At 49.0% G+C, this 17746-nt stretch overlaps 1 protein-coding gene across 1 annotated transcript in view; it reads left to right on the top strand.

Moving 5' to 3' along the window:
- Positions 1-17746, top strand: part of wdr18 (WD repeat domain 18) — a 65642-nt gene that overhangs the window by 25034 nt on the left and 22862 nt on the right. The window contains exons 5-7 of the mRNA XM_023843719.2: positions 2398-2541; positions 8259-8323; positions 9305-9429. Of these exons, the coding sequence (XP_023699487.1) occupies positions 2398-2541; positions 8259-8323; positions 9305-9429 (334 nt within the window). The remainder of the gene's footprint in view (positions 1-2397; positions 2542-8258; positions 8324-9304; positions 9430-17746) is intronic.

The following is a 17746-nucleotide window of genomic DNA, read 5'->3' as shown; positions in this document are numbered from 1 at the left end:
GTAAATGGACTGCATTTGTATAGCGCTTTTTACTACTCTTACGAGTACCAAAGCGCTTTACAGTTATGCCTCACATTCACCCATCCACACTCACATTCACACACCGGTGGCGGAGGCTACCATGCAAGGTGCCAACCAGCTCACCGGGAGCAATTTGGGGTTCAGTGCCTTGCTCAAGGACACTTCGATGGAGTCAGGAGGACCCGGGGCTCGAACCTGCAACCCTCCGGTTGCCGCACGGTAGCACTACCTCCTGCACCTCCTGCACCACCATCGCCACCATATGGTGGTGTTCAGAGCATTCCGGTGTTCAGAGCATGGCAGCAGGCACGTTCAGCTCGTGGCAGTGTTCAGCATGTGCCGACAGGCATGTTCAGCGGGTGCCGGCGTACAGTGTGTGGTGGCATTAAGCACATGGTGGCAGTCAGCATGTGTCGGCAGGAGCATTCAGCCTGTGCCAACGTTCAGCACAAGGCGATGTTCAGTGTATGGCTGTATTCAACGTGTGCTGGCATTTAGTGTATAGCTGCAGGAACTTTCAGCCTGTACCCCACGGCAGCAAGCGTGTATAGCATGTGCCGGTGTTCAGTGCATGGCGGCGTTCATCACCTGGCTGGGTAACCTGTTTACCGTAGAGGTGCACTGCCTCATTTGGGGAGTTTGGGCTGGTGGGCACTGTCTCCTGTAAACATCAGTAGGCGTTTGGGGAGAGCAGAGCATGCATGCTGTTCTTTAGCTTCCATCATTTCTTCAGTGACCCCCCAACCCCCCGTCCCCCATCCCCGTCCCCCCAGGGCGAGATGTGTGGGCTGAAGGGGAAGTGGTCCTCAGTCCTGCCTCAGGCTGTGTAGCTGGCGGCTCGAGCCTGTGCCCCCCTCCAGTTCTCCATCACCGCTGTGTCCCTGGAGTCTCCATACCCAGGAACGGTCTGCCTTCCGAGGTGGCCGCGGAGAGTCATTAGGCTCTGCGGATGTCCTCCTGCGTCATGGAGGCGTGCTCAGGGCTGACAGCAGCAATATGCTCGTTTACATAATTCCTGCAGGGAATGTGCAGTGAAAATGGGTCTGAGCAGTGTGTTCAGCTGTCGTGAGCGATCTCCTAAATCGCGCATAATGTGTGTGTCCTGTGACGGACGGACATCCTGGCCAGTGTGGCCCACAGCATTGTGCCCTGTGTGTTCAGCGACTGGATTCACAGCTACGGTATAGCTGGTGTAGTGACACTGGAATCTTCCATAAGTGCTGGTCTTTGCAGGTGAGGCTGATTGTATATCTGTGGATCAGCCACTGACAGTAGACCGGCAGGCAGCGATTCGCTGCGTTTCTGCTCGATGGGGGACAGTGTTTAATTTAGTGTGATCCCTGTCCAGGAACAGGGCTTGTAGACGGACAAACACACTTTATCTGTTCACAAACGCTGGCAGGCTGGCTGAGCATTAGGGCCATTCCCTTCAAGGGGGAGTTCCTGTCTTTTGGGGTGGCTGCTGGTGGACCCCCCCCCCCTTTCTTCCCATGCCCCTTACTTTAAATACTGGCTCATCTTGGTGCCCTATAAAATACTGTGGATGCGAAGCGTGCAGACTTTGTCCCCAGGCCTGAGGTGACGCTGTAGAGCAAAGCTGCTCTTAAGTCACGTTTATGAAGTGTGATATGGGTGTTACATTAAAAATAAGTATTTGACAGAAGCTGTATTAAGTGCTTACAGTACACAGGGGTATATGGCATTACAGTTACAAGCATGTATTTTATACTAGTTTGCAGCCATTTGGGAATCTTTAAAATCCCATCGCGAGGAACCAAACAAACGCCGGTATTTCTGGACCTTCTTGGCCAGCCTTTCTTGGATCCGCTCATCAGGTTTATCTGTGTTTATATACAACCTTTGGTCTGATCTCCTTTCTGACTTCCTGCTAAACGATTCCCCTGGCCAGTGAACCATCGGGGTGCATTTGTGCCACAGATCGGGTCGTTGTTTAGATTTCGGAGTGGCAGGCACCCTCGCACTGAAACGTGGCCTCTGCGCTTGACCCTTGTGACGAAAATGACGTCAGGACATCCACAGGAGCTGTCTCTGCCACCCATAGCCTTCAGCATGTCCTCTCATCACCAGTGACAGTCATCATAGCGCCCCCCAATAAGTGAGCTACCCCCCCCCCCGCCCCATGCAGCAGGGCTTAGCCAAAGAGTGACCATTTCTAAATATCTGCTGAAGGTGTCACATTGCCGGTAATAAATAGATCTGTCAAGCAATTCATTTCAAGCTGGAACACAAACTTGCAGACACAGCTGCAGCCGAGATTGCCCCCCCCCCCCCCCCCCTTAAAGCTCACCCACTCTGAGCTGCAGCCTGCCCTCTGATGAGCTCACGTGTCTCTCCTCTCTTCACTGACCCCCACAGCTCTGGGAACTCTCCTCGGGCGAGCTGCTTTTAACCATCCTCTTCGATGTGGGCATCATGTCCGTGACCCTTGACCCCTGTGAGTACTTCCTCTTCTGTGGCGGCAGTGATGGCAGCATCTTCCAGGTGTCACTCTGCAGCACGGTAAGCACGTCTGACGGCACCCAGCTCCTGTCTCATTACTGATTTAACAGATTTTTCCTACATTTTTCAAATGTCCCGAGAGTGGTGCTTGTGGAAATTTTGAAAGGCTTCTGGCTCCTGGTTTGCCGTTTTTAAATACGACATGGGTTATGCCAAGAGCCTCACAGTTGGGATGCACTAGTTAAGCATCTTCGTACTTGGGATACGAGGCAAGTCGGGCAAGACGCACGGGGAAAACCACTCCGGAGCCGGCTGAACGGAAGTTCACCTTGCGAGTCTGTCTGCTGGGACGGTAGCTTGCCGATTTACCGACCCGTCATTAATTACTCTCCTCTGTAGCACATTGTTATGGAAATGCGTCTACTTTGTTTTTATGTGCGATGTGTTAACTAATAAGTGTGCTTTCAGTATAGTCATAGAATAATGTAAGAAATGGAAATGCGCTTTAGTGGCGTGAAGACAATGTATTCCCTGTTCAAGTGCAAGGCAGTTGAAGGGTTTATTTGTGCAGTTTCTGTATCCATTATTTTGCCTAACTAGATGTGTGTAAAGAGTGTGGGGCATTTGGCCGTGCAGGTTGAGCACTGTGTAGGCAGTGTTGTTGTAGTGTACACACTCTTTAAATTAATTGATATTATATGATAAGTGTCCTCAATTTGATGGATTAAACACAATTTGGGATAAACAAATGGAGAGTCTGTTTTTGAATTCTTTGGCAAGAACCCACACATTCCATTATTATAGTAACTTAAACCCATTTGTTAACATTATTGATGGTGTGTTGGGTGCTAACATGGATGAAATAATTCTTCCAAAGAACTTGGCTTAAAAAGGCAGACAAACATCCATTATCTGTGGGTGTTCCTTACAGATATACTGTGTAGTATAGTGTCTAGCATATGTAGTATTACGTGGGTGTTCGCTGGTTATACACCATCTCCGCAGTATCCCAGCCGACCTTAGGCTCTGCTACATCCACAGCCGCTTCACCATTTGGAAGGGGTGCCGGTGGGTCCCGTCCCGCTGGGGGGGTGATGCTGGGGCAGTGTGCAGATGCGGGTTAGACACCACCTTCTCTCCAGGATAAATGCAGTCCACCCTTTGCCCTCTATCTCTGGTGCAGGCCTCTCCTGCTTGATCATGGTGACAGCTTGCACACACCAGCAGGGGGCGCTCTGCGTGGCACGTTTCGCCGTGTCCTACTCCCCGGGCATCTTGGCTGGTTGCATACCGGTTGCCTCCCTCTCTGTTCATAACACTTACTGGGCCGCGACACCTTTCTGGGCTGCTGTGCAGAGCAGGCCTGCCTTTCACTTCCACTCCTCCTTCTAATAACGCTTAATAGGAATCATTCAAACTTAGATTTCAGTGTGGGTGGGTGGGGACCACCGCAGGGCATTGTGGGACATCCTGTCGCTCTCTCTCTGTCACTCTCTCTCTTTTGGGAACTCTGGTCTGTTAAGGGAGATGCTGTGAACTGATTGTAGATTAACTGCTGGGCATTAGGACACTTATTGGATTTCTCTCACCTTTGGGACCCTCCTCAGCCGGTAACTGGCGCATTCCTGCTCCTGTCACGCTTCCCTGTGTTTGTGTGTCTCTGCTCTCGCCCCCCCCCCACCAGCGCTCTCTGGCTCTGTGACCCTAGTTGTGAACAGGACACCAGTCTCTCCCTGCCAGCGGTCAGCCAGACGCGTCCGACCCCCCGCGCTGCTGCCTCCTCTGTCCATCTGCTCCTCCTCTCACCGCTGCCCTGCCCTCGATTCGGCTAGATTAGCACTGGCTAATGGCAGCCTCTTTAGTTAGCAATTTTCCTCTGTTGCTGTAAAACTGACTCACTGTCTGGGGTGTATTTAGGGCTGGGGCCACACGAGATTGGGCCCCAGCTTAAAGCTGATTGGACCCCAGAGTGCCCTAGTCCCTGTCACTCTCTGACTCACAACATATGACTGGCTAATAAGGTTGGCCCCTCTGTTTGAGTTATGGCCCCTGCTATGCCCCCCATCATAAAGTACCCTGGAATCGCCCCTCCTCGCTGTCTCGCAGAGAGTAAATGTTGGTACGACGGGCAGCTGGCTGGATGTAACCTGTTACAAAACCTCCTTTCTGCCTCATGAAGCACCCCCCCACCTCACCCACCAAAAACTCAATAAGAAAACAAATGAGCAGCTTAAACTAAATGCAGAACGTTTTCTCACCCTTGATTGGGGAGGCCCCGTGGGGCTCGCTTGGCGCCTCAGGCTGGGTTGGGGGGGGTGGGCCGGCTTGCCTATTTCCTGGGCCTCTCTGTGCTTGGGATTCTGTCCTTAACATCATTAGATGTGTTTCGCTCCTCGCCATTCCTCCTTGATGCTCGGAGTCGGCTCGTCCCTTTATCTCCTCTCTTTCCTCCCTTTTTTATGTGTTTATTATAATCTTTAAGTGACGTTTGAGCTCTTATCTGTCCCCTGGGATCCGGCATTTTTCCAGCCGAACAAAGGGAAAGCGGAAAGATAATGTCACTCTTCTCAGTTAGGGAACTGGGAGCGTTTCTGCTTGTTTAAAAGCAGCACCCCACAGGTCTGTCCTCCATGTTAAGCCCATGTACCTCCCGCGCCCCCCGTCTCCCTATCTTGCCGCTCAGATTCTGAGGTATGTGTCCATGGCTCACGGTGAGAGTTAATAATTTATTTAATCGCTGGTAGCATTTCCGAAGTTCTCCTTAGAAATGTCCTCTGCTCACCATCAATGGAAAAGCATTCAGACCCTTAATTATTGGATCCAGGTTATTGATTTAATGATCAATTTGCTAATTAGGGTTTTCATAACGTAGGCAGATCTTTAACGAAGCTGTTCTTGCGTAATTTTTTTCCTCTTGGCTTAAAGAACGATGTATTTTAAAAGATCTCTTTGAGGGTAATGCTGCCTCAGGACACAGAGTACTGAATCTCACCTCTGCAGTTTTGGACAGTTTTACTGTTAGGAATCAACTTTTAAAAATGTTAATAATTCATCTACACTTTGGAGGCTCTGCCCACCAAAAACCTCGTATCAGCCCGCTGGCCGCTCTGATTGAACTGGCCTTTTTGGGACTGATTTCTCATTTCTGTGTCTGTGTTTATGTCTGTCTGTGTATCTGTGGTGAACACAGCCAGAATTCTTAATCACGTGTTTACAGGAGAGGGCGGCCAGGAGGTCTCTTACTCTGCCCCAGATGTGAGGACAGATGCCATTTCCTGGAGGCCCTTAACCACGGGGTTTTCAAAGAGGTGACATCTAGCAGAGGTAGCATGCTTGCTACTGAGTGGCAGGAACTGGGGATGGGTTTAGAAGTGAAGGAGAAAAGGAATGGAATCAAACCCAGGGAGGTAACTGGAACTGGGGACGTCGGCGTTCAGCCGGGCGAGGATGCGGTGCTCAGGGCCGGCAAACCCAGGGAGGTAACTGGAACTGGGGACGTCGGCGTTCAGCCGGGCGAGGATGCGGAGCTCAGGGCCGGTAAACCCAGGGAGGTAACTGGAACTGGGGACGTCGGCGTTCAGCCGGGCGAGGATGCGGTGCTCAGGGCCGGCAAACCCAGGGAGGTAACTGGAACTGGGGACGTCGGCGTTCAGCAGGGCGAGGATGCGGAGCTCAGGGCCGGCAAACCCAGGGAGGTAACTGGAACTGGGGACGTCGGCGTTCAGCCGGGCGAGGATGCGGTGCTCAGGGCCGGCAAACCCAGGGAGGTAACTGGAACTGGGGACGTCGGCGTTCAGCCGGGCGAGGATGCGGAGCTCAGGGCCGGCAAACCCAGGGAGGTAACTGGAACTGGGGACGTCGGCGTTCAGCCGGGCGAGGATGCGGTGCTCAGGGCCGGCAAACCCAGGGAGGTAACTGGAACTGGGGACGTCGGCGTTCAGCCGGGCGAGGATGCGGAGCTCAGGGCCGGCAAACCCAGGGAGGTAACTGGAACTGGGGACGTCGGCGTTCAGCCGGGCGAGGATGCGGTGCTCAGGGCCGGCAAACCCAGGGAGGTAACTGGAACTGGGGACGTCGGCGTTCAGCCGGGCGAGGATGCGGAGCTCAGGGCCGGTAAACCCAGGGAGGTAACTGGAACTAGGGACGTCGGCGTTCAGCAGGGCAAGGATGCGGACCTCAGGGTCACTTGTTGTGATGTGGGCAAGCAGACACCCTAAACCCCAACAAGACGCATAGGAGGCTTTCAGTGCCATTTATAATTCAGGAACGTTTGAGGGCTTTCAAAGGGTCTGAATTGGCTCTGTACTTGCTTTTAGAAGCTTCACTTGTTTTGTACGTCTTTGAAAAGCTATCCATTTTTTTCAGTTTTGGTTTTTAAACCACTGGTCAGTAGGGGGCGCCTGTCGCTCGGACCATTTAACTTCACAGAATGTCTAAAAACTAAATTCTTTAAAGACCAGTTTCCCAGAACAACAGTTTCAACAGAATCTTATGTTTGCTGTCATAATGGTCTGTGTACAAAAATGACTTCCCTGCCAGCCCCCAGCCCTGGCTCCAAAACCCTTCCTCGCGTTTGCATTCATCTAACAAGCATGCAGCTTGTAGGAGCAAAGGCAGCGCAGAGACCTTTCATGTGCCTTCAGAGCAGCGCTGGATAAACGAGCAGCCAGGCTGACTGCGGGGGTCAGAGCAGCGCTGGATAAACGAGCAGCCAGGCTGACTGCGGGGGTCAGAGCAGCGCTGGATAAACGAGCAGCCAGGCTGACTGCGGGGGTCAGAGCAGCGCTGGATAAACGAGCAGCCAGGCTGACTGCGGGGGTCAGAGCAGCGCTGGATAAACGAGCAGCCAGGCTGACTGCGGGGGTCAGAGCAGCGCTGGATAAACGAGCAGCCAGGCTGACTGCGGGGGTTTGCTCAGTGTAGTGAAGCACTAATTCGGATCCTCTGTCATCAGCTGGAGCAGACTGCCCATCAGTAGGAGCAAGCAGTTTATTTCATGTGAAACGTCCCAGGTGAATGTTCCTAAGCCACAGCAAAGCAGTCATGGTAGAGGCTAAGGCGTCCCGTCCCAGGTGAATGTTCCTAAGCCACAGCAAAGCAGTCATGGTAGAGGCTAAGGCGTCCCTCCCCCAGCCCGTCGTGACACTAAGGGTGCCCCTTTTCATAATGGCCGTTCACACAAAATTCACAACAATTTACAGAGAACGACTGCCTATCCAAGTCACCCCCCCCCCCCCACCCTTGCTATGAGACCCCCTGATACACCCCTGCATGCAAGTGAACTCTGTCACCCCTCTGGAGAGTGCAGGCTGCATTTGTTATATGTGAATCACTGAATCGCAAGCATGTAGTCAGGGATGCGCTTGACGCTGGGCCTTGTCTGGCCGTGAAGAGGACGGGCAGCATTCAGGAGGCTGAGGAGATAATGTTTGAGGGGGTTCTATGACCCCTTTACAAACCGCAGGATATACTTTTTGGGCAGCAGTGGTTGGGTACTGTCAGGGAATATACTGGATTTTGAGTGTCTCGTCTTGTTTATTTCTCCCTTGGCGTAAACTGACAGCTTAATGTTGGAGCCCCTTGAACCACAGTCTGTGTTTGCTATTGATGACTCTCACTGACCTTCCTGCCTCTGCATTGTTTTTTTTTTGTATTGCCGATATGTGAGCAGATCAGATAATGAAAGGCTTGTCTGCCATTAGTCCGTTCGTCTGCTTCCATCTTCCCCAGTCCCTTATAACCTGCCTCATAATGATTTTTTTCCCTCTGTTTGACAGCACATCAGCCGAGATAAGACGTTCCAGTCGGATAATGAAGGCAGCCAGGTTTTCAAAGGACACAGGTAGTCTTCCCTTAACTCTCTCCATCTCATTTGATTTAATTTCTTTCTCCTCTTTTCCACATCACTGGCAGATGCAAAGATGCAGAATGCTGTGGAAAATCGCTGGCTGGCAGGAGCCTCATAGAGCCGAATGCCCCTTTCAGAAAGCGTGTTTGCAGGATGGCCCCACGATACAGCGGTCTGACGGGGGGGCACAAGGGATGGCTGGGCTGGGCTGGGCTGGGCTGAGCCGGGCGGGCTGGTGCACTGTACTGGTGCCAGGGAATTAGGGGCGTATTGTGGACAGCCGGGGGGGGGGCACGGCCATGTGCAGCCGGAGCGAGCTGCGTGCTTTGTTTAACGCCAAAAACAATGTTTTTCATTATTATGGCTATTGGGCAAACACAGGGTAATTAGGCTCCTGTCTGTGTGCACAGAATCAGGGAAGATGATTGGCCTGCAGGGAAAATGGGAGTTTTTGTGTTTCAATTAGTCGAATGCCAACATCTGCATAGCGAATTCCCAAGGATGCCTGTATCCTCATGAGCTTTGGTCAGGTGTTGGCGTTTACACACCTGCCTTCTGCTGTTGGTTCGAACCAGCGTCTGAGTGCCGGGTCTCGTCTCATAATGGTAAAAAAATCAGGATTAAAAGCGTATGTTATTGTGAATGTTTGAGCCACTACATGAGGGAGATTTTTCAGAAATGTGGTATAGCTGATCTAGAGTTGATGTTCTAGTGATACTGACTGGTATACCTGAGGGCAGATGGGGGGGGGGATGAGGAGGCTAGTGGCAGGGGGTCCTGCTGAACCTGTCCGTCCCTCCCGGTCTCCCTGACTGACTGTCCCTCCCGGTCTCCCTGACTGACTGTCCCTCCCGGTCTCCCTGACTGACTGTCCCTCCCGGTCTCCCTGACTGACTGTCCCTCCCGGTCTCCCTGACTGTCCCTCCTGGTCTCCCTGACTGCCCCTGACTTCCCCTCCCCGTCTCTCTTCCCCAGAAACCTGGTCACCTCCCTCTCTGTCTCCATGGACGGCACCCTCCTGCTCTCCGGCTCCCATGATGAGACCATTCGGCTGTGGGACATCCAGAGCAAGCAGACCATCCGCATCAGCAGCCTGAAAGGTGAGTGGGTGGGGGGCACCATGCCCGCGAGCCATGCCCAGGCCAGAGCCGCCCTCTTCAGGGTCCGGGTCCGAGTCTGGGTTCCTGCAGGCCGCCTCTGGCTCTCGTTTTAAACTGCTTTCTCTTGGCAACTCATCTTGTTTAATTCATGAAGTGGAAAATGCTGAGCCCATCTGTCACTTGTGCTTTTGAAATAACATTTAAAAAATATATATAGGGGGAAACTGCCTGTTTCATCTGCTGAGATGTTTTTCTGCTGAGTTTCCCCGTCAAATCTAACGCTGAAAGCTGTCTCGGGTCCTACTGATACTGATATGATGCCTGTTACAATGAGGGGTCTCTGCATCAGCTGCATATTCTATTGCTACAAAGAACTCCACCTTTAAGAAGTTCATTCTCTGTTTTCTGAAATGTGGTCAGGAAAAACTTCTCAAATCTTTAAATTGTTTAGTCACCTTATGGAGAAATGTTTCTGACTTTTTCATTCTGGGCAAAAATGTCGATAGGTTAGTGTGGAATTCTCTGTAAACCCAGTGGAGCCATAATCAAATATCGCATCAATGTATCCTGGCTACACGGGTGTCTGGACGGACCACGTCCAGTTCTGTCACCTTACAACCCCGACGCAGAAACTGGCGCATCATGGATGCTGAGGTTGCAGTGGGCGTAGTGTCAGTGATGGTTTCACGGAGGACGGCAGTGAGCTGAGAATCGTTGTGCATGGACCCAAAACTGCAGGTGCAAGAGACTAACTGCCATTGAAAGATCCCGAGGCTGTTCTGGAGCGCTCATCTTCTGTGTGTTTTACATTCTGTCCATTTCAGAAGCCAAGGGTCAGGTGCTGGTTAACAGCCTCCCGATTGTCATGGAGAAGAGGGTAAAAAGAGAAAAGTAGCTTCAGTCATTTCCATTCCATTAGAAATTACTGAAGACACTGGAGAAAAAGGCGCGTGAGATATTCACCAAACAGATCCGTGTGGGATGCGGATGGTGCTGAGCCTGAGCTTTCAGACGCTCTGGAAAGCAGGCAGCACGGTACTGAAGGACCTTCTGCTCTGTTCACGTGGATGGTGCTGAGCCTGAGCTTTCAGATGCTCTGGAAAGCAGGCAGCACGGTACTGAAGGACCTTCTGCTCTGTTCACGTGGATGGTGCTGAGCCTGAGCTTTCAGATGCTCTGGAAAGCAGGCAGCACGGTACTGAAGGACCTTCTGCTCTGTTCACGTGGATGGTGCTGAGCCTGAGCTTTCAGATGCATGGTGTATGGTTCTTTCCTTCAGAGCTGTGGAGTAACTGCAGATGGAGGATAGAGATGGACTTTGGGAATGTGACGAGGTGGGGTGTGTCCTTGTTAGGCTGGCTAGCAGTCCGGTGGGGGGGGTTGGAAAAGAAGGATGAGAGAAGAAAGAGGGCTCTTTGATGATGGCCATTATTCATGGCAAAGATTAATTTCTCATCTGAATTGTCATTTAACAATTGAAGTGAATGATTAATATGTGTGAAAGGACAGCCTTGGGTGGACGTGTGCTCTTTAAGACTGCATTGTTTAAATTAAATCCATTACATTTAATTACTGTTACATTAAATGACATAATTATTGATTTCATGTATTAACTTGAAGTATTTCAAAACTTGAAGTTATCTGATAATATCCAGCCAGTCCACTACTTTCCTGCTTTGATCAGGTCATCGTTTCAGCTCAGATCTGTCGTTTGTGTTAGCCTCGCTAACTTTTAGAAATGACACACCTCCCCCAGGACAGTAATACCCCTAAGAACATGTCCCCACGAACAAACTGATATCCTCCTTGCCAGCTAAACTACACTGATCCAGGATCTGCCCACATTCACTTCAGTTTTTGTTAAGTTATGGTCGATGTTGCCAGGTCCTCTGCTCAGAGCCTTAATTACGTCTTTTACCCCCGTGGAGTTACTGTCCCACTGAAGACTTGGCCCTATAGCACGATGAGCAACCTCATCACATGGTCCTGTGGTGGCAACAGCGTCACCTCTGCTCCTCACCCTTGGCTTTCGATTGTGGCCCTTTTCCTTGCTGACTCTTTGTTCCTTTGTTGGCTTTCGTTTCTTTTAATTTGTTTTCTTATTAACCCTCTAGGGTCTAAGGCCCCCTCAGATGTCATGACTTGCTTTGACTTTTCTGTGTATATCAGCAGCACAATACATAACGATTCACTGTGACCTATGTTTTTGTTTTCAGCAGAAACGGCTACAAAAATATAGCAGTTTTTTGCCAAGATTTTACTTTTCTTTTAGATTTTTAAAAAATGATCCAGCTTGCAAATCTGATTTTCGAAACATGCTAGGATAATTCCAATAATCACAAATTTGTTCATATTCAGTACACTTTCGAACACAGACCATTCATTGTAGGCACAAGTCTTAGCTATGCAACTGTATTAAAGTTATTCACTAATTCCTTTCAGTTTAATAGAGAGATGTTACTTATGTCACTGTTTCTGTTCAGTTGTCTCTACCTGGGTAAATGGAGGCTGTCATGAATATGAATGAAATTCACCTGGGGAATTTCCCATACCCAAATCAGCCTGTCAATGGGCCTGTCTAGTGCTGAATGCCAGTGTGAGATGACACAACTTGTATAATTTGTACTTTGTTTGTTGAAGGCAGTAGGAATGGTAAGTGTGGCAGGATAGCGAATTCTCTTAGCATGATTAAGAGCAGCTTGTTTTGTGCCAGTCTTTAAAACAATCCTCATTGCTGTCACAGTCTTCATCGGAGGATGAATTAATTTCATCATCGCTGTCGGGTAATGATTGAACTTGCTGCAGAGCTTTTTCAGCAGAAAAATGAGAGCATGCCATTGTGAAAATAGCAAATACAATCTGCCTGATTTCACGTGCCATTTTATGTCATTCTCGATCTGTTTCTCGCGTGGGTTATCTCCGCCTTGAATGAACATATCGTTGGCATAACAATAACCAGTCACACTTGGGGCGTGTCCACAGGTAAGACGCCATGAGGAAACATGGCGCCATTTTGCATAAAAGCGGACATTTGTTTGCTAAGAGTGTGCATGTTTGAAGGAAGACACCGTAACATTTGTAATAATATTTTTTTCAAGTCTGTCTGACATAAACAAGAAGAGTTATTTAGGTTGTTGTCACACACTTCGAAAAATCTGCCTTGAGAGGAAAAACCATAAAGGAGCATGTTGTGATTTTATAAAAATGTTGATTTGTGTTATTTGTGAAAACACATTTTTAAGTAGGCAGATGAAGCTTTCTGATTATGTATTTTTTGAGTATATGCAGGTACTGACGGAGATAACGACATTCGTTTCACACATTTCAAAACATTTTCCAAGTTAACGCACCAGCACCTTAACCGACTCCAGGGAGTTGACTTTTGATAGAGTAGCGGCCTGATCTGACGTCAGTGACACTCCTCTTCATGTTGTTCTCTCTGTCTTGTGTTTCAACATGAAATCCAGGGTTTATATGCTTCTGCTGCTGGACTATTGGGTGTGTGCGGAGACCAGTCAGGATCTTGATTTGCGAATGGCCGAGCGCAATACTCTTGGGGTCCTGGGGCAATTAGCTTCAGATGCTGAGCATGGCATTCTGGGAAGATGGCTGCCTCTGCTATTCTCTGTTGGGAGCGGCGGGAGGCCTCAGATGCTTTAGCTGCTTTCACTGCGGCTTGGTCTTCAGATACAGGCCTTAATGCTGAGTATGATCTGTCCATGTGTAGCTGCATGGGCCAGTTCCTTTGCTGTCACAGATTGGGTTTTCTATTTTGAGAAAGGAAGGAGGGGAGACGTGAGAGCATTTGTGGGATCCTACTTTAAGCTACTTTACCTTCATGGAAAGGCAGAGTGACACATGGGATATGCATCCATGAGAACTGCTACCTGGAGTGCTCCTCATGCATGGAGAGTGCTACCTGGAGTGCTCCTCTTGCATGGAGAGTGCTACCTGGAGTGCTCCTCTTACTGCATCTTCTGCACCTCCCTGTTCTGGGAAGTGCTTGTGTTGCTGGTCCTGGCCCCCTGCTTCTGGCACTCGGAAGCGGTGTTTGCCTCCCTACACCAGCTGTGGGGGGTAAGTCTTGGCTTGCTGGGTTTCCCCTTCAATCGTAACCTGCTCTCATCAATTTCTTCTAGTAATTTGACAAAGTATTTTTGATCTTCTGGTGGAAGCACCCTTCAGCGAGGTGCAGGCCCCGTGATGAGCCCTGTTTATTCATGTTTACCTTTTCAGCCCTGTTTGCTAGATGAATTCTGTTTACATACATTTGAAAGTAGCACAAAGTCAAGGTCTGCTGTGTTTCTCTGTAGGCGCTCGAGCTGCCTTCTGACGGAATCACGCACATTCTTTCCTTGTAAGTTTAGGACACTCCCCTGTGAATCGTTTGAAGTTCTTGCTTTCGGTGAATTGCAGAACGAAGATGTATCCAGCTGACATGTTAACCCCCAGCTCCACCTAGTAACCATCTTGATAGAAAGTTGGCTTGATATTCGATTTCTGGTGTATTAAGAGCTGTTGTTGAAGTTTGCCTGAGAAGATGAAGGCAGCCTGCTGTCCTCACTGTAACCGTACCAAGGCAGGAACTAGGTTCAGTCACCCCAAGATTCAAGATTCAAGATTCTTTATTCGTCACATGTAGTTATAGCTGGTACAACATACAGTGAAATGTGTTTCCCTGGCTGAAAAAAGTACTCAACAGAGGATAAGTATAAAATAAGAGAAAAAATTATCAGTGGAAAAAAGACAAGGTAATAAGTACTAACAGAGGATAAGTATAAATAATCCATTGAAAAGACAGCAAAACACTTCAGTCAATTATGCTTGTATGATCTTCATTTTTTCCATGGCCTGTGTGTAAAATGTCTAAAAGGATTAACAGTGATGTGATTGTGCAAAGTATAGATGAATGGAGTGAGAAATACTCTTGGAATTTATTCCAATTCACATTGACTCTACTGAGGCTTTATTACAGTTTCCTTGTTTCACGAAGTGCAAACATTGCCTGTGGCAGCGTGCCCTTTCAGCTAAGTGGAGAGAGTTTTTAATAAACGAGTTAAAAAAATGCAATTAACTGCAAACACAAATACCGATTATCAGCACAGAATGTTTTATTGTTTATTTTGCCATAAAGGGCCAAAGCCCCGCATCACCTGCAGTGTGTTACCCTGACTGGGGATGCATAGAGCCTGTGCTTCCATTGTCTTATTTATTTATTGGGGGGGGGGGGGGGTTGTGAATGGCTTCCCTGTATTAGAATGATAAATACACTTTGTGGTCCGTCATTGGACTCCTATGCCAGAACAGTCCAAAAACAGTGTGTCACTGAGAACATCCCATTGCTCTCAGGTGGCTGTGATGATGCACGGCTCTAACAGCTTTTACACTTCTCCATCCTGCCCATGGCTGTGTGGGTTTAACTGTTTCCCTTTCTTTGTTCGAGCTTGTTTTGGTATATTTCGCTGGTGGGGGGGGTACACCTCCCAGTCAGAGTGCCGCTCTAAGAACATAAGAACTATACAAACGAGAGGAGGCCATTCGGCCCATCGAGCTCGCTTGGGGAGTACTAATAGCTCAGAGTTGTTAAAATCTTATCTAGCTCTGGTTTAAAGGAATCCAAGGATTCAGCTTGCACTACGTTATTAGGAAGACTATTCCATACTCTGACTACACGCTGTGTAAAGAAGTGCTTCCTTAAATCCAGTTTGAAATGTTCTCCCGCTAATTTCCACCTATGGCCACGAGTTCTTGTATTTGAACTAATGCTGAAGTAACTATTCGGTTGAACAGCATCCAAACCTGTTAGAATCTTATAGACCTGGATCATGTCCCCCCTCAGTCTCCTTTGCTTGAGGCTGAACAGATTTAGCTCAAATAACCTTTCCTCGTATGACATTCCTCTAAGACCAGGAATCATTCTTGTGGCCCTACGCTGCACCTTTTCTAAGGCCGCAATGTCCTTTTTAAGATATGGTGACCAAACCTGCACACAATATTCTAGGTGAGGTCTCACCAAGGAATTGTATAATCTTAGCATTACCTCCCTTGACTTAAACTCCACACACCTGGAGATATACCCCAACATCCTATTGGCCTTTTTTATTGCTTCCCCGCACTGGCAAGAATGAGACATGGAAGCATCAACATACACACCAAGGTCTTTCTCATAATCAGCTACCTTTATTTCAGTAGGTCCCATAAAATACCTGTACTTTATATTTCTGCTCCCTTCATGGAGTACCTTACATTTGTCTATGTTAAATTTCATCTGCCAGGTGTCGGCCCAGTCACTAATTAAATTAAGATCCCGCTGTAGCTGCTGAGCCACTAGTTCAGTATCTGCTACACCACCCACCTTGGTGTCATCTGCAAATTTCACCAGTTTACTGTATATATTGGTGTCTATATCATTTATGTAAATTAGGAACAATAGTGGTCCTAAAATTGAACCCTGCGGTACCCCACTATGAACGCAGGCCCACTGTGACATTGAGCCTCTTATAACTACTCGCTGCTTCCTATCCGTTAACCAGTTATCAATCCAGGTCGCTACAGTTCCTAAAATACCTGTCGCTTTGAGTTTAAGTGAGAGCCTCTTGTGGGGGACAACATCAAAAGCCTTTTGGAAATCTAAGTAGATGACATCATAGGCCTTCTTATCAACTTCCTGAGTAGCTTCCTCAAAAAACTCCAACAGATTTGTTAAACAGGATCTACCTCTCCTAAATCCATGCTGGCTATCCCTCAAAATGTTATTTGAGTGCAGGTAATCTACCATTTTCTCTTTGATTATAGCCTCCATAACTTTACCAGTTATACAAGTTAGACTGATTGGCCATTTTTGTGACCAGCAATGTCTTCTGCGCTTTTACTGCCAGCAGAATAAACCCAACATGGCCACACAGAAGGGCTCTGAGAGCATGTCGTTCGGATTTGGAGCCCTGTCACAAGGAACCAAAAACAAGCCGTATAACCAGGCACCATTGTCGACATGGTCTCTGGAGTGTGGGGTGCTGGTGGGGGGGTTCTGATCTGGAGGGTGCTGGTGGGGGGGTTCTGGTCTGGAGGGTGCTGGTGGGGGGGTTCTGATCTGGAGGGTGCTGGTGGGGGGGTTCTGATCTGGAGGGTGCTGGTGGGGGGGTTCTGATCTGGAGGGTGCTGGTGCTTAAACTGTAAGCAAATGAGGTAAACGGTGAAGGGGACACCAGTAGTTTTAGCAGTGTTTTCGGGGTGCAGGGTGTTTGACTGTCCCTCCACCCCTTGACTGTCCTCTCATGCTCTGACAGAACTCCTGTCAAGCTGACCAGTGCCTCGCCTGGTTCTGCTCTAACATTAAAACAGGGATTTTTTCCATCTGAAATATGAATGAGTCTTGTAAGGGAAGGTAAGTGATGTGGTATAAATATAGTATAGAAGCTGAGCACCAATGAAATGCCTGTTTTTTGTACTTACTGGTGTCCAAAGGAAACAGACATTACGTCATGCATATAGGATGCTATATTGACATGTGAAACTGATGCACTTCTGCTGAATAATGGACAGCACTGTGTGGACATGTGACTGCAGGCTAGGAGAGCTTGGGGGCGCCTGCTTGATGCCCCCCCACGTAGAGCACCTTCTCAGTCACCACTGACACGCACAGCCCCTGCCCTCCCCAGCTTCGTGAAGAGAATGCGGCTCGAGCAGGTACTTCTGCACAAAGCTGCCTTTCAAGCTTCATTATTACACTCATCTCTTTGTTCCCATTTATTTCTGCGTGTGCCTCTCTGGGCCCCCTAGCGCGTCCCGCCGGGTTTACACACACGATTGATTCCTGCTGGGGGGGTGTCTTCCCCGTCATGGGCGGCAGCCTCACCCTGACCACCCCCCCCCGAGGCTCCGAGCGGGTCGCACCTTTGCCAAGGAAATGATTTGGCTATCAGGAAAGCTATCCTCTAGCGGGGTGCCCCCACCCCCGCTCTGCATAATGAAATCCTGCAGAGCAAAGTCTCACCACAAAGCTGTTAAGTCATTTATCAAAGGTTGTGAGAGCAGCCCAGCAGTAAAGTGTGAAGAATAAGCTAATGAATTGGTTTTTAGGCTCTTGTGATCATGGCAGCTTGCACTGCTGTACTGGCTATGCAGTCTGGTGGTGGGGGGCTTGGAGGGACCGTGATTTTGGGCCTGAGTAAGGCCTGAGTCTCGGTCACTTTCCAGTGACTCTATGCAATTTATTGCTATCACTGTCACTGATGGAGTATGACAGCAAGGCTGGCAGTGACACCAAGGGTCACAGTGAAATTGATAGTAGCTACAAGGACGATGGTGAGATTGGCAA

Source organism: Paramormyrops kingsleyae, chromosome 15 (genome assembly GCF_048594095.1).
Source record: "Paramormyrops kingsleyae isolate MSU_618 chromosome 15, PKINGS_0.4, whole genome shotgun sequence".
Lineage (NCBI taxonomy): Eukaryota > Metazoa > Chordata > Actinopteri > Osteoglossiformes > Mormyridae > Paramormyrops > Paramormyrops kingsleyae.
Note: the sequence above shows the minus strand (reverse complement) of the source record. Positions and strands in the feature narration are given on the sequence as shown.